The 16,550-nt window shown below is 47.2% G+C and overlaps 1 protein-coding gene across 1 annotated transcript in view; it reads left to right on the top strand.

Annotated features, from left to right (window-relative positions):
• The first annotated feature begins 8,986 nt into the window (after positions 1 to 8,986).
• HIP1R (huntingtin interacting protein 1 related) overlaps positions 8,987 to 16,550 on the top strand; it is a 37,668-nt gene continuing 30,104 nt past the window's right edge. Inside the window, exon 1 of the mRNA XM_075534832.1 lies at positions 8,987 to 9,153. Coding sequence (XP_075390947.1) covers positions 9,061 to 9,153 — 93 coding nt within the window. The 5' untranslated portion in view covers positions 8,987 to 9,060. The remainder of the gene's footprint in view (positions 9,154 to 16,550) is intronic.

Raw genomic sequence — 16,550 nt, 5'->3', positions numbered from 1 at the left:
TGTGTATGCATTTGCTACCAAACCCCCCCCCCATTTCTCCCCAATCTCCCTGGCTGTACCCACAAGAAACCATTAATCTAGTGACTTGTCTATAGATTTACTTATCCTGGATCTCAGATACAAAAAAACACACGCAAAAAAAGCAGAAATAAACAACCCTCAAAAAAATCTACAATACCAAGATTAAAAAAAACCACAATTGAAAAGAAAGCAGAAAATATTCAAAACTACAACAAATTTAAAGTGAGTCAAAAGGGAGATCAAATGATACAGTGCTAAATTGTGACCTAACAGAAAAAAATTAATATATTTCAACCTGACTGCATCTCCAATGACCCACTTTCCAGTGTGCTCTGTGATAACAAAGCTGTTCACACCCCTGGCCTATGCCAGATGGGAATTCACCGGAGACTTAATCCACGTGTATTCTCCCTTCACTTTTGAAAAAAAATGACTAAAATGTATCAAAAGGGAAATAAAATATTTTAATAGCTTCTATAGTCCGCTTTACAATGCTCGCTTTCTGATAGCAAGACTCTTTACATCCCTTGACTATAATCCAAGGGGATTCACCAGAGGCTTAATCCATGGATGGATGGTTCTTCCATGTGAATTTTGGACTTCTGTTTCTTTTCTCTCTGTGATTTAAAAAAAAAAAGAGTGCTGGCCCAGCCACACCCTATGGAAACTCCCCTGACATCAGACCAGGGCTATGACACATTTGTTGGTCCTGCAAGGGGTGGGGTCTGGCTTCTCAGCCAAATGACTGCTCAGGAGAAGTAACTCAGAAAGAACAAGATCACCCTTAATAAAACTATTTAAAAAAAGAAAGCAAAAAATTTAAATACAAAAAACAAACAAACAAGATCAGCTGAGCAGCTCACTAACAGCCGTGCTGTACTGGCCACTGGAGTTTCCGGGAGCAGAGCCGTGGGATTCTTGTGTACAGAGTCGGGGCGGTGGGGGGGGCAGCCAGACTTCAATTGAATGATTGTACAAAGGGCGTTTGAAGCAGCCCGCTAACTGGAGAGAAGCTGGACGGGGTCAAGGGTTCCACATTATGTGGATTCACAGTCTACGCGCATGTGCGCAGTGGTCAGAGCAAATGCATTGGGCCAATCGGCAAAAGACTTCTTTAAGTGTTAAAAAGATGTCCCTTCGGAGACTAAGGTATGCCTGGGCCCGAGCCACGGTATAAGCAGTACCCTCATATGCATGTGAAAGTTGCGCCATGAATCATGAAGAAGAATAACTATGTCCTTGAGTTACGGTGTTGGTGAAGAATATTAAACAGACCATGGGCTTCCAGAAGAATGAGCAGATCCTCGTTAGAAGTACAGCCAGAATGCTCTTTAGAGTTGGGGGTGGCAGGACTGGCCTGTGTGGGACGTGTCATCAGGAGGAACAAGTTGTCCTACTTGGTACAGCAGGCAGCCAGTGGAAAAGAGGAAGATTGTTAATGAGATGTAGCAACAAAGTGGTTGCAATTATGAAATCAAACCTAATGGTGGTGATCATGGCACGAGACAGGGCAGTGTCTTCATTCTGTTCGTATAGAGTCACTGTGAGACAGGAGCTGACGGCGGTGTGCGCTGGCGGGTGCCACCCAGTCGGCTCTGATGTGAAAGTCTCGCCATTGCGTTGTGGCTAGACTTCTTCCAACACAGGCCTGATTGTTCTTCGGGCAGCCCGTGGTGTATTTAATATTCTTCAAGACACACCATCATTCATGACCATTCTTAATGTTACCCATAGTTTGTTGTCATGATTCACACCGTCAAATGCCTTGACACCGTCAATAAGACATAAGCAAACACCTTTCTGATATTCTCTCCTCTTAGCTGAGAGCCACCTTATGTTACCAGAGATAGCCCTCATAGCACATCTTCTTCCAAATCTAGCTTGAATTCCGGGCAGCCGTATTTGAACCATCTTCAGCAAAATTTTACTTGCAATTTCCACATTCTGTTGTTACCTTTCTTTGAAATGGACACAAATATGTTTCTCTTCCAGTCAGCTGTCTTCCAAATTTTCTGGTGTAGAAAGAATAACGAGCACTTTCAGTGCCACATTGGATTTTTTAAAAGCATTTTATCAATTTCTGGAAACTGTTTATTGCTAATGTTTTCAGAACAGCTTGGACTTCTTCAAGACCATAAGTCCTTGATGATATGTTACCTCATAAAGTAACATATCAGCCAGTTCATTTTTCGGTATAATCATTCCACCCCCCCCCCACCAACAAAAACCTTTTTATTGGGAGGTAATACAGATATCATTCTGTAGTTAAATCACATCAAGCAGTGTTGTACAATTGCAACTACAATCTGTTTCAAAACATTCTCTTCTTGAGTTCCTTAATATCATATCCCTATTACCCACTCTGCTCCCCCACCATTTTTGTTTTTGTTTGTGTAGGATTAACTTCTTTGTCACTAAAGACTCCAAGTTCATTTAAATTTCACTTTCACTTTTTTATTTTTAAATTTTATTGGGGCTCTTACAACTCATATAACAATCCATACATAAATTGTATCAAGCATATTTGTACATATGTCGCCATCATCAGTTTCTAAACATTTAATGTCTGTTTGAACCTTTGGTATCAGCTCCTCTTTTTCCCCCTCCTTCTGCCACCCTCGTGAACCCTTGATAAATTATAAACTATTTTCTGTCCTGGATTCTGTGTGTTGAGAGCTCTTATCTGTATCAGTGTATATGCTCTGGTCTAGCCGGATTTGTAAGGTAGAACTGGGGTCATGATAGTTGGTGGGGAGGAAGCATTAAAGAACTAGAGGAATGTATGTTTCATGGATGCTATACTGCACCTTGACTGGCTCATCCCTTCCTGTGACCCTTCTGGGAGGAGATGTCCAATTGTCTACAGATGGGCTTTGGGTCTCCACTCTGGTCCCCTCATTTGGTAGGATTGTTTGTTTTGGGCATTCTGATGCCTGATAGCTGATCCTGTTGACACCATGTGATCACACAGGCTGGTGTGCTCCTTCTATGTGGGCTTTGCTGCTTCCCAGCTTAATGGCCATTGTCTTCAAGACTTTAAGACCCCAGACACTATACCTTTTGATAGCCAGGCACCATCAGCTTCCTTCACCACATTTGCTTATCACACGTTTGTCTTCAGCGATCATGTCGGGAAGGTCAGATCATGTCGGGAAGGCCAGGTTATTAGAATCAAGTGTTCTTGCATTGAGGGAATACTTGAGTGGAAGCCCAATGTCCATCTGCTACCTTAATACTAAACCTGGGGCAGGGAATGTATGGATGTGCTTTATACAATTGATGTATGTATATGTATGGATTGTGGTAAGAGTTGTTTGAGTCCCTAATAAAATGTAAAAGAAGAAAAGAGAAAAAAATGATTAGGGCAAAGACTGTACAGATGTGCTTTATACAATTGATGTATGTATATGTATGAACTGTGAAAAGAATTGTATCAGCCCCAATAAATTGTTAAAATAAAAAAATTAAAAAAATACTAAACCTATAAATATATGCATATAGATCTATTTCCCTATTGTTATATATAAATGTATTTACATATGTACATGCCTGTATTTAGACCTCAGTAAGTGTCTTTTGCCTCCTAGTTCTTTCCTCTTACCCCCTTTAACTTTCCTCCTGTCTCACTATTAGGTTCGACCTTCATTCATGTCTCAGTAATTCCTCTTTGGCCACATTGCACTTGGTCAAGCCCCACCAGGTATTCCACATCCTCCTTGCCATCGATTTTTAGATCACTTGTTCCCTTATCCCTGGGTTTGTTGTCTACCCCTTCCTGCCCTCCACTTCCCCCTCTCCCATGTCCCGCCAGAACCACCGGTCCCGGTGTTTTCTCCTCAGGACTGCTTATCCTACCTATCTTGTGTAGACAGACATGAGGAAAGAAGAGAAAGGAAAAAGACCCAAGCCCCAGGGACGACATTCCTGCTCGGAGCAGCCAATGCACAGAGAGGACCGTAGGGCCCGCCCCACCGCGAGACATGGGGTCCCTCTCTGAGCCACAGCGCTAGGGGAGACAATGCCAGAGACACAGTGCAGGAATTGTGCCCTGTCTAGACACCCCACCCCACCTCCCCGCCAAGGCCAAACATGACGGGAGCAGCAAGGGGAGCAAAGCAATGAAGTCCCTGGTGAATCCCCCAAAAGAGACTGCAGGGCAGGACTTGGCACCTCATCATACTTGATCGGAAAACATGCTTAAGGGTCAACAGACAGACCTGGAACTATTTATAGGCGTTTCTTTTTTTTAAAGTCATTTTATTGAGGGCTAGTACAACTCTTATCACAATCCATCCATCCATCCATCCATCCATTGTGTCAAGCACATTGGTACATTTGTTGCCCTCATCATGCTCAAAGAAACATTTATACAACCCATCCCAAGAAATGAAACCAATAACATTATCCTGTTAAACCTCTCTCTATGGTTCCTTTTCTCCACCCTATCTCTCCCTCCCACCCCCACCCCAAACAACCCGTTCATCTTCTTTCTTTTTTCTCAATACTTTTATTGGGGGCTCTTATATCTCTTATCACAATCCACACATTCCTCCACCGTGTCAAGTACATTTGCACATATGCCGCCGCCATCATTTTCAAAGCCTTCTCTTCCCTGATGTCAGCTCCCCTTTCATCTTTTTTAACGCTGTCCATTGTTCAGTAGTTTGTCCCTAGCATCCTTCAGTATTATACGCAAGGCTTGAGTTTTTTTTCTTCGGGTCTTTTTGCCTGAGAGATGCTGAAGTGGTTCGGTTTTTTTTTTAACTGTTCATTTCATTCCGGTGCCTGCCTGTGTCTTCTCCAGGTGTTCTGGGTGTTACCCCACAGCTCACCAGGTCCTTGGTTACTCGTGTGTTCGATGCATGAACTCTGTTCTTGAGAGGTTCTCTAAATTCAAATGGGATATAGTCAAGGTTGGATTTTGGCTCTTGTGAACTTGCCTTCATCTCCTTCACCTTCAACCTGAACTTGCAGGCGAGCAGGTCTGAGCTGGTCTTGTTTTGGTTCATTCAGTTCTTCCCACAGATGTCAGTCCGTTTGATCCCTATGTGTTGTATCTGGTGAGGTTCACGTGTATAGTCACCGTTTATGTTGTTTTTTTAAAAAAGGCATTTGCAAGGAAACAGTTGTTGGACTTGAAAAATTCCGTCAACACTTCCCAGCTCTGTGTCTGTTACCAAGGCTCTATTTTCCAACTGTGGATCCTCGTTTCCAACTTTTGCATCCTAATCAGTATCATGCATCATGGGCACATGTTGAATCATTTCAACTAAAGAAGTTGATAGAATTCTTCATCGTTGGCTTTAGTGGTTGGTTGATAGATTTGAATAATAGTTTTAAGTGGAATCTCTTGTAGGTATATAATGTCAGGTGTCTATAGATGTCAGACAACATGGCTTTTGAAGACAGATCTTGAATGTCCTTTGTGTTGACTAATGTGATGTCATTCCACCTTAATTTGCCATTCCCAGCAAAGTAAACCTTATGATGATTGTTTGATTCAAGAGAGCTGATACCAGTCCGTTTCAACTGACTAGTGCCTAAGACATGGGTCTTTCTGTATTATATCATGTTTTGATGATTTCTAATTTTCTTAGATTCTTACTGACACTTTCTATTTTTCAATTATTATTTATTAATCATTTTATTGGGGGCTTGTACAACTCATCACAATCCATACATACATCCATTATGTCAAGCACATTTGTACATCTGTTGCCCTCATCATTCTCAAAACATTTGCTTTCTGCTTGAACCCTTGGTATCAGCTCATTTTTCCCTTCCCTCCCCGCTTTTCCCTTCCCTCATGAACCCTTGATAATTTATAAATTATTATTATTTTGTCATATCTTACCCTGTCCAACGTCTCCCTTCACCCACTTTTCTCTTGTCCATCCCCCAAGGAGGGGGTTATATGTAGATTCTTGTAATCGGTTCCCCCTTTATACCCCACCTTCCCTCCACCCTCCTACTTCATGTTTCAATTATTAATGGATGTTTGCAGGTGTTTCTTGTCATTTTGAGTGATGCCCCATCACCCAGCAAAGGTTCAGAGACTTTTGCTACAGCCGTGTCATGAAGGTCAGTTTTGCTTTGAGGCTGCAGTTCTTCTGAAGTTGTATTTGGGGTAACGGAAGGGCTCATCTTCTGGCACCATCTCTGACAGTGCCCTGCCATTCATAAGGTTCTCCATGACTGATTTTTCAGGAGTGGACCACCTATTCCTCCTTCCTAGTCTATCTTAATTGGGAAGCTCTGCTGAAATGTGTCCTTCATAGTATTTGAAATACCAGGGGCATAGTTTCCATCATCAGTGCAACCCAGAAGCCACCACCCTATGACAAAGTTACCAGTATTATGAAATCACAGTTTGAGGTACCATGTCAGCATTGAGTCTGGGACATAAGCCAAGGGTGGAAGGTTTGGGGAAGACTTCCTGGAGGAAGTACCATTTGAACTAATAACTATAAGGCGAATAGATGCTAACAAGGCAAACAGGAAAAGCAGACGCATCCCACACAAAGTTCCCAGCATGTGCATAAGCCCTGTGGCGGGCAGGAGTGTGGTGCGTATGGTGCAAGATGAAGCAGGTGAGAGAAGCTGGGGCAGAGCATGCTCAGGTGTCAACAATGCAGTGTGCCTTGCAACACACGTTATGTAATCAGCCTATGACGTAAACCCTACTGTGTACCTTTTTGAAGCTTACAATGAGATCTATTTCAGAACCCAAATAGTTGTCCTTTGTTAAACCTTTGTAGAAATAGAGGTTTATCTAAGGGTAAGCTTCTAGGTGCCCCCAAATGGCACCCTGGACCTGATGACATGCGGACTCTCAGGCCACCAGTGAAAGAACCAGGTGTTGCACCTGGAGTCATGAGAGGGCAGAGTGGGGTTACATGCAGCTCTTTGTATTGTCTGTCTGGCGCACCTCTTCATGTACTAAGCTACACTTCTTAAGTATATCGATGGTACCAATGCTTTGCCCGTCATCCCTTTGTCACCGGGCATCTGCAATCTTTGGGACATGGCACGCACCGTGCTAGGTACTGAGAGTTTAAAAATGGGCAACAAGGTACGGTTTTGCTTCTGGGAGCGTAACACCTTACCTATAAGCAGATACATTATAACTCATTAGAGAGTTTGAGCAGTGCATTCGGGGAAAGTCATTGTCCACAAAATACAGACCAGGTGATGGCTGCTGAGAGGACAGACTGAAATCAAGCAGGTCTGCTTCCGGGTCCTGAAGCCACTGTCAGACAGGTGTGTGACCCTTCCCCGCTTTAATCACTCTGAGCCCCTTCCCTCACCACCGACTTTTTAGGAGATTAATTGGGATACCTCACAACCATGGAGTCATTTCTAATCCAGTGACCCTGCACAGGGTTTGAGGCTATAAATTTTTTCCCCTCCTAAGTTACTAATGTATTATGAGTTTTGCTAGGTACTTATTAAAATCAGATAAATGACTTCTCATTATTTAAAAATTTTAAGTAGCTGCTTTCATATAAATACAAATATATATACATATGTTTATATGTCTGTCATGCATATGCTTGTTTTTGTAGCAAAATCCTCTATTGAATCGCACTGCCTGTGCAAATGTGTTCATTGCAATCAAGTCAATCCCGACTCATAATGACCCTGTAGAGCAAAACAGAACTACTCCTGTGGGCTTCCTAGGCTGTAATTTTTTTTTCAGTAACAGTTTTATTGTCACTTCATCTACATGTCATACAATTCAATGGGCTGTAAATATATTTTTTTAATTTTGGGGGGACTGTAAATCTTTATGGGAACAGACAGCATCATCGTTCTACCATGAAGTCAACTGGTAGGTTTACACCACTGATGAGGTTAGCAGCTCAACGCTTACCCCACAGCATAGCCAAAGCTCCTTTGACTTGGTTAGTGTGCCCTATATGCCATGCCCAGCGCCTGGCACACTGGAATCGGCCGGTTATGTCACTGTGGCAGATGCTCGGGGTGCAGAGGGACTGCTGTGTGGTTCAGGAGAAGATGCTGGCCAAGTGTGAAATGCACTGAGCACTGTGCTGGAACAAGGAACCCCGGCGACAGTTGGTGTGAACAAACCCCTTTGTCGTGGCCTTGATTTTCCAGTAGCTAGTGAGTGACCAGGTTGCTGAGGATTACAGAATGAGATTAAGGGTGCAAAGGTTTACCCCAGCGGCTGGTTAATAAGATTCAGCAAATATTAGCTTCTTTTTTTTCTGTCCCTATTGTTCTGGTAAAGCAGCTTTCCAGTGACTTGAGTTAAGATAAAGCTCAGTTTGCTTCTGTTTTCCAGGGAAGCCCTTGTTCCCTCTACTGGGTGATTTCACACCTATATTTTAGTAGGAAGGCTGAGGCTAGCAGAAACAAAATACCAACCATGAACTTGGCTTTGTAAAAATTCAGTCTTGAGACCAATAACCTAAACGCAAGCCAATACTAGTATTTTGTTTTTAAGTCTCACGCCACGCTCTGTGGCATCTTCTTGGCATGCTTTGCGCTTGATCAGACGCTGCAGTCGGTTCCAGCGAATTCCCGAGGCCCCAGGCTGACTGTCCCTGGGCCCCAGAGAGGTGTGGCCTTGCTGTTAGGGGACGGCTTCATGGTGGGAAGTCCATCCATTCATGCTGGACCAGGAGGGGAGGGAAGCTAGTGGGGCATCCACTGGGCAGAGCGCCGGAGGCCAAATGTTCCGAATTTACCAGACTCGGCCGCAGCGTGGACAGACGCCGCGAGCCCTGGAAGCCGCGGGGCCGAGGGCCTAGGGCGGACGCCCAGGCGAAAGGGGAGGGCTGGACGGAGGGCACCTGGCGCGGAGGGGCGGGGCGGAGGTGTGCGCGCGGGGCGGGGCGGGGCGGAGGTGTGCGCGCGGGGCGGGGCGGGGCGGGGCGTCGCGGCGGCGGCGGCGTCAGCCGGCAGGGGGCGCTGGGCGGCGGCGGCCTGGGCGCCTAGGCTGGGGCCGCCGCGCCGTGACGCTCAGTCGCGCGGAGCTGGCCGGCGGGGCGGTAGCGCGGCGGCGGCGGCGGCAGGATGAACAGCATCAAGAACGTGCCGGCGCGGGTGCTGAGCCGCAGGCCGGGCCACAGCCTGGAGGCCGAGCGCGAGCAGTTCGACAAGACCCAGGCAAGCAGCCCCCCTGGCCCCTGCCCTCTCGGCTCGCGCACCCCCGGGCCCGGCCGCGCCGGGGCTGAGGCTCGGGGCTCCGCACCGGACCGCGACCTCGGGGCTGCTGGGCCGGCCGACGCGCAGGTGAACCGGAAGCCACGCTGCGCCCGGCGGTCCGGGCGGCGCCCCGCGCCCGCCGGCTCGGCCCCGGCCGCGAGCAACCGAGCGTCTCGTTCCAGGAAGCTCCCCGTTTCCTTCCCCGCGGGGCCCCGGTGACAAGTTTCTCCGATGCGGCCGGACTTGTTCGCCCTCGCGCTGGCCCGCACGTAAACAGGCTCCCACCCGCTCATTAAACCTGCCAGACAGAAACTTCCCGGGGCGCCCGCGCTGCGCTTCCCACGCCGCCCCCAGGGCCTGGGGCGCGGGCCCCGACTGGGGGTCGGGGGCCGCCATGGTCGCCGAGCACCCCCGGGCCCAGGGCGCGCGCTGCGCGGTGGGGCGGGACTGCCGTTCCGTTCGCGGTTCCTTTTTCTCGCACTCACTTGCACCTGGTGTGGAGGAGGACGCCTTTGTTGATGTGCCAAAGTCAGTCAAGCCCGACTGAAATGGCAGAGGATTTCTATCCCCGTCGCTAAAGGAAACCAAAGGGACACTTCCCCGCCCGTATGGTGACATTTATGGCTGCTGTTGGGTGCAGAAAGCTCCGAGGGCTGCCGTTGCTTTCAAATCAAGTTTGCACGTGAATTCAGCAACAGCTTGGCTTAATAAAAGCGGGGGGGGGGGGCACCATCGAACCTTAGCTCTTGTTAATGGGCAATGAAACAATGGTCATGAAATCTGCGGTTGTCCAGGGAACCACCCTGCCCCCGAGTTCCTAATTTCTCCGTATGGTCATCCATCCGATCATCTTTTCTCCGTCAGAGAGCTGGCCATTAAAACAAAATAAGAAACCGAACGTAGCATTTAATATAGAGTAATTAACCGCCCGTGTGTCACGTAATGCGATCGTGTTCACATTAGCGTGATTGGTAATTCCCAACTGGGAAGTTGGGACAAAACTCTCAATTGGCAGAGAGAGCCTGGCTATTGTCAGAAGCTTGATTTGTTCAGGTTTTTAGATTTCTGAGCTTTGGAGGAGGTATGAGTCCCTTTTAGAGAGCCAAGTTCGTTGGCTCCGTGAATAAAGAGATGCCGTTTCTTTCAAAGGGCCAAGTTCATTGATCTTACTCTCAAGTTACTGTAAGCCAAGGGCAGCTTCTGCGAATGTCAGAGAGAAAATCTCCGTTGTTTGGTAAACAAGAAGCTGGCTGTCTTGTTTTATTTTTAGCTGGTTGGTTTTTCAAGGTCTGAGAAGGAATCTCCTTATGAACACACACACCTTTTTTTTCCTGGAAAGATGGATCTTGGGTCTGCTTGTCTTCAGCGTGACCTCCCGAGGGAGGTAAGAATTAGGTTCTGTGCATGGTTCACATTTCATTAGCTTGTCCAGCCTCGGGGGACCAAACCCTGGTAAAGGAGCATTCCAGGTGCTCAGGCGTTCTCCGAAAAGGGTCACAGGGGCCCCATGCCTGCTCACACGGTTTTTCGGAGCAGAAAGCCACCCTGAGAGGCCGTGGCCTCTTCCCCTTGCGTGGGTGCCTCTTGTCAACACAGACACAGGGCGGAGGTGTGGTACAGTGCCGTGGCTGTCGGCACTGAGGTCCCAACCGGGACTCCTGAGTCCTGTGGAATAGCGTCCAGATCAGCTTTCTCCACATTGCACATCGTGCCTTGCAAAGGTCTGTGAGGTCAGCACTCGGAGGGGCCTGTGTAGGAAGGGCAGTCAGGCCGCTTGTGTCTATTTCATGGTGTGTGAGTATGTGTGTATGAGAGCGAGCGAGCAATAGACTGTAGTACGTACTTTGGGGGGTGGGAGGGATGACTCGTTGCCATTGAGTCAATGCAGACTCGGACCCGGGAGGACAGGGTCGAGCTGTTCCTGTGGGCTTCTGAGACTGTAACTCCAAAGTGGCCTTTGCTTTCCTTCCCAGTGACTGTCATCGTCATTCCCTTTGGTGATAAAAATCCCTTTTAAAGGGGAGGTGACAGTTGCTTTGCTTTTCCTTTTCTGTGGTCCTGCCTGTATTTGGAAGGAGCCCTGTGACTTGGTGGGTCGTGTGTTGGGCTGCCATCCTCAAGACCCACAGTTTCAACCACCAGCCACTCAAGAGAATGGTGAGGCTTTCTGCTCTCACCAAGATTTAAAGTCTCAAAAGTCAACAGGGGCAGTGCTACCTTGTCCTGTAGGGTCCCTATGAGTTGCCGTCGATTCAATGCAAGTGATTGGTTCTGGGGAGGTCAAGGGTCATGGTGGCACCGTGGGTTGAGCTTTGTTGGGCTGCTCACAGAAAGGTCGGCAGTTAAAGGTCGGCCAGGTTCACTCCCTGGAGAAAGGTCTGACTGTCGGCTTACATAAGAGGCACTTGTCTGCCCGACAGGGTTACTGTGAGTCTGAATTGATTCGATGGCAGTGGGTACCTGTATTGGGACTGTGCGTGGTGCTGTGCTCCTGCCGAGATGAGGCATAGCATGGAAAACTCTTGGCAGACAAGTAGACCTGCATTCCACCTGCATGTCTATGGCAGGATCTCTTTCCCGACGATCCTTGATTCCGTGGTTTCCTCATTTCTGTAAAAATCCCACCTAGGGCTGGGGCAGGGAATGTCTGCCTATGGGCCATGTAAGGACCAACAAATCACACTACCAGCTAACATCACACGCCTCACCGAGAGAAGCCTTGCCAGCCATCACATTGGGGTGAGTTCCTTAAAGGTTTGACCCAAGGGAGGGGGGAAATGAGTTGATACCAAGGGCTCAAGTAGAAGGAACATGTTTTGAAAATGATGATGGCAACATATGTACAAATGTGCTTGTCACGATGGATGTTTGGCTTGTGATAAGAGCTGTAAGAGCCCCCAATAAAATGATTTTTTAAAAAAGCTTGACCCAATATAGCAGGCTAATTTTTTTTTAATTTTAACAATTTATTGGGGCTCATACAATTCTTATCACAGTTCATACATATACATACATCAGTTGTATAAAGCACATCTGTACAGTCTTTGCCCTAATCATTTTTTTCTCCTCTTTTCTTTTTTTACATTTTATTAGGGACTCATACAACTCTTATCACCATCCATACATAAAAATACATCAATTGTATAAAGCACATCTATACATTCCCTGCCTCAATCATTCTCAAGGCATTTGCTCTCCACTTAAGCCCCTTGCATCAGGTCCTCTTTTTTTTTTCCCCTCCCTCCCCTTTCCCCCCTCCCTCATGTGCCCTTAGTAATTTATACATCGTTATTTTGTCATATCTTGCCCTATCCGGAGTCTCCCTTCCCCCCTTCTCTGCTGTCCCTCTCCCAGGTAAGAGGTCACATGTGGATCCATGTAATCAGTTCCCCCTTTCCAACCCACTCACCCTCCACTCTCCCAGCATCGTCCCTCACACCCTTGGTCCTCAAGGTATCATCCACCCTGGATTCCCTGTACCTCCTGCCCTCATATGTACCAGTGTACAGCCTCTGTCCTATCCAGCCCTGCAAGGTAGAATTCGGATCATGGTAGTTGGGGGGAAGAAGCATCCAGGATCTGGGGGAAAGCTGTGTTCTTCATCGGTACTACCTCGCACCCTAATTAACCCATCTCCTCTCCTAAACCCCTCTATGAGGGGATCTCCATTGGCCGACACTTGGGCCTTGGGTCTCCACTCTGCACTTCCCCCTTCATTTAATATGGTATATATACATATACATATACACATATATACACATACATACACACACTTAGATCGTTTTTTTGTTTTTTTTTTGCATGATGCCTTATACCTGGTCCCTTGGCACCTCGTGATCGCACTGGCCGGTGTGCTTCTTCCATGTGGGCTTTTTTGCTTCTGAGCTTGATGGCCGCTTGTTCACCTTCAAGCCTTTAAGACCCCAGACACTATCTCTTTTGATAGCCGGGCACCATCAGCTTTCTTCTCCACATTTGCTTATGCACCCATTTGTCTTCAGCGATCCTATCATGGAGGTGTGCAGTCAATGATATGATTTTTTGTTCTTTGATGCCTGGTAACTGATCCCTTTGGGACCACTCGATCACACAGGCTGGTGTGCTCTTCCATGTGGACTTTGTTGCTTCTGAGCTAGATGGCCGCTTGTTTATCTTCAAGCCTTTAAGACCCCAGTCACTATCTCTTTTGATAGCCGGGCACCATCAGCTTTCTTCACCACATTTACTTGTTCACCCACTTTGGCTCCAGCCGTTGTGTCGGGAGAGTGAGCATCATAGAGTTCCAATTTAATAAAAGAAGGTATTCATGCATTGAGGGAGTGTTTGAGTAGAGGCCCAAGGTCCTTCCGCCACCTTAATACTTGACCTATAAATATAGACATATAGATCTATTTCCCCATCCTCCTATATATATTTGCATGTACATGTCTTTGTCTAGACCTCCATGAATGCCCTTTGACTCCTAGCTCTTTCCTCCATCTCCCTTGACTTTCCTCCTGCCCTACTACCATGCTTCATCGCCACCTAGGCTAGAGTATACCTCTTCTCTAAGCAACCTTACCCTTGATCATTTCCCACCAGGCCTGCCACTCCCCCTTCTCTACCATTTGGGGTCCCATGTTTTTCCCTTGTCCCTGGGTTTGTTAACACCACTTCCTTACCCTCCTTACCCCCCCACCCCAAGTCCCCCCGGAACTGTCGGTCCCGTTGTTTTTCCTCCAGATAGTTCATCCAGCCTGTCCTATTCAGACAGACCTGTGGAAACACTAACATGCACGAAAACAAGACAGAGGAAAACAAAGCAACAGTATACAACCAGACAACAAAACAACAAAAACAAACCACTGACTAAGAACAGAACAAAACAGTTCACAAGAGAAAAGCTTGTAGTTAGTTCAGGGATCGTTTGCTGGCCCTTAGGAGCGTTTTCCAGTCCAGTCTGTTGGAGCACCACGCCCTGGCCCCAAAGTCCACTTTCAGCATTCCCTGGGGACCTTGCCACTCCATTCCCTTGCTGTTCCGCTGCACTCCCCCAGTGATTTGCCTCGGTGTGGTGGGATCAGGTCAGGTGCAATTCCCACACTGTGTCTCCGGTGCTGTCCCCTGTATTGCCCTTAGTCACTGATTGGCATCATTTCTCATAGTGGGACCAGCCATGTTGTTCTCTCTGTGGACTGGCTGCTCTACTCAGGAACATCATCATCACGAGCAGGCTAATTTTTAAGAGGATAATTTTGTATGGCTTGAGAATCACATCACAAATATCCAAAATACCCTTGGCTGGCAGAGGTTCCCTACTCTGTGCTAGGACTCTTAAGGTCGAAGAGCATCCTGAGTCCGGGCCTCCCCGGAGGTGTCCTCACCTTGATGATGAGAACCAGTGAGCATGTGTCCTTCCTGGTGTTGTGGTTAAGTGTTCAGCTGATAAAGGGAAACTCAGCAGTTCAAACCCACCAGCTGCTCTGATGGAGGCTCAGAAAGAGGACGCCTGGAAGACCCAATGGGGTAGGGCAGTTCTACTCTGTGCTGTCAGATCACAACGCGCCCGCGGGACAGCAGCTGGCTTGGTTTCATTTGGGAGGAGAGTTAATGCTGTCAGTAGATCAAGGTGGCTTCCGCTGTGGTTCAAATAGGGAGGGTCCTTGATTTGACTTGAGTTGCTGATATAGGCTTTTTTTTTTTTAATCATTTTGGGGACTCTTAAAGCTCTTAAACAATCCATTCCTCAGTTGTATCAAATACATTTGTACATATGTTGCCATCATCATTTTCAAAACATTTTCTTTCTGCTTGCACCCTTGGTATCAGTTCCTCTTTTTTCCCTCCTCCCTCACTCTCCCACCATTGTGGACCCCTGGTCAATTGTAAATTATGATTATGTTCATACCTTACACCATCCACTGTCGCCTTTTGCCCACGTTTCTGTTCATGGACGGGGGTGTGGGGTGGTGCAGTAACACTGCTTCGAGCCTTGTAGTTGGTTCCCCATTTCTCCCCCTTCTCCCACCTTCTCCCTACCCTCATGGTATAGCTACTCCCATTACTGTTCCTGAGGGGTTTATCTGTCCTGCATTCCATGTGTTGAGAGTTCTTATCTGTACCAGTGCACATGTTCCAGTCTAGCCAGATTTGTAAGGTAAAACTAGGGTCATGATAGTGGGGTGGAGGGAGCATTAAAGAACTAGAGGAATTTTGTGTGTTCTGTAGGTGCTATGCTGCACCCTGCCTGTCTTGTACCTTCCTTGTGACCCTTCTATGAGGGAATGTCCAATGTCTACAGAGGGGCTTTTGAGTCTCCACTCCAGCCCCCATCATTTGCATAGCTATATTGTTTGTTTTGGATCTTCTGATAACTGATCCTGTCAACACCTTGTGATCATACGGGCTGGTGTGCTTCTTCCATGTGGGCTTTGTTGCTTCCCTGCTAGATGGCTGCTTGTTTAACTTCATGCCTTTTAGTCCCCAGAGACTATATCTTTTAATAGCCGGGCCCCATCCGCTTTCTTTACCATATTTGCTTATGCATCCATGCCCAGTTATTAGAACAAAGTGTTTCTTGCATTGAGAGAATACTTGCGAAGAGACCCAGTGCTCGTCTGCTACCTTAATACGTGTACATAGACCTGTATCTCTATCATTAGATATGTGCATGACTATAAATATACCTCTATAAATGTCTTTTGCCTCCTACTTCTGTCCTCTATTTCTTTTTACTTTCCTCTTCTCCCACTATCATGTTCGACCTTCATTCAACTCTCGGTTCTTTCTCTCAGCTACATTGCACTTGATCAAACCTCATCAAGCATTCTACACTCTCCTCACCATCGATTTTAGATCTCTATTGTTCCCTTGTCCTTGGGTTTGTTGCTGATATAGGCTTCTAATGAGCTGGAGGAAGGACTCAGGAGCCAAGGAATGTAGCTACCTGTCCAAGCTCTAGGTGGTCCCTAAGGAGCCTTGGTGCTGTAGTGGTTACGTGTTGGGAAAGAGCAGCCGTTCAAAGCCACCAGTCACTCCTTGGAGAAAGAGTGCTTTCTACTCCTGTAGAGTCTGGGAACTCACAGCGGCAGTTCTACCCTGTCCTTAGGGTTGCTCGTGAGTAGGTAACATTGGCTCGATAGTAGTGAGTTTGAGTTGAGCTTCGAGGTGTTCCCTAGAGTCTCCGGAACACAGCGCAGTTCTGATTTCGCAGCCCCAGCCCCAGGAGAGCTATTCTGATCGCTGACCCTCTAGAACTGTAGGATGATGCATTTCTAAAACCACTAGTTTGTGGTGATGTCACAGCAGCCACCCCCAAACCAGACCAAACCAGACCCACTGCCGCCGAGTCGATTCCAAGGGTTTCCAAGCCCGTATCT

The sequence above is a fragment of the Tenrec ecaudatus genome, chromosome 16 (assembly GCF_050624435.1).
Source record: "Tenrec ecaudatus isolate mTenEca1 chromosome 16, mTenEca1.hap1, whole genome shotgun sequence".
NCBI classification, from domain to species: Eukaryota; Metazoa; Chordata; class Mammalia; order Afrosoricida; family Tenrecidae; genus Tenrec; species Tenrec ecaudatus.
Note: the sequence above shows the minus strand (reverse complement) of the source record. Positions and strands in the feature narration are given on the sequence as shown.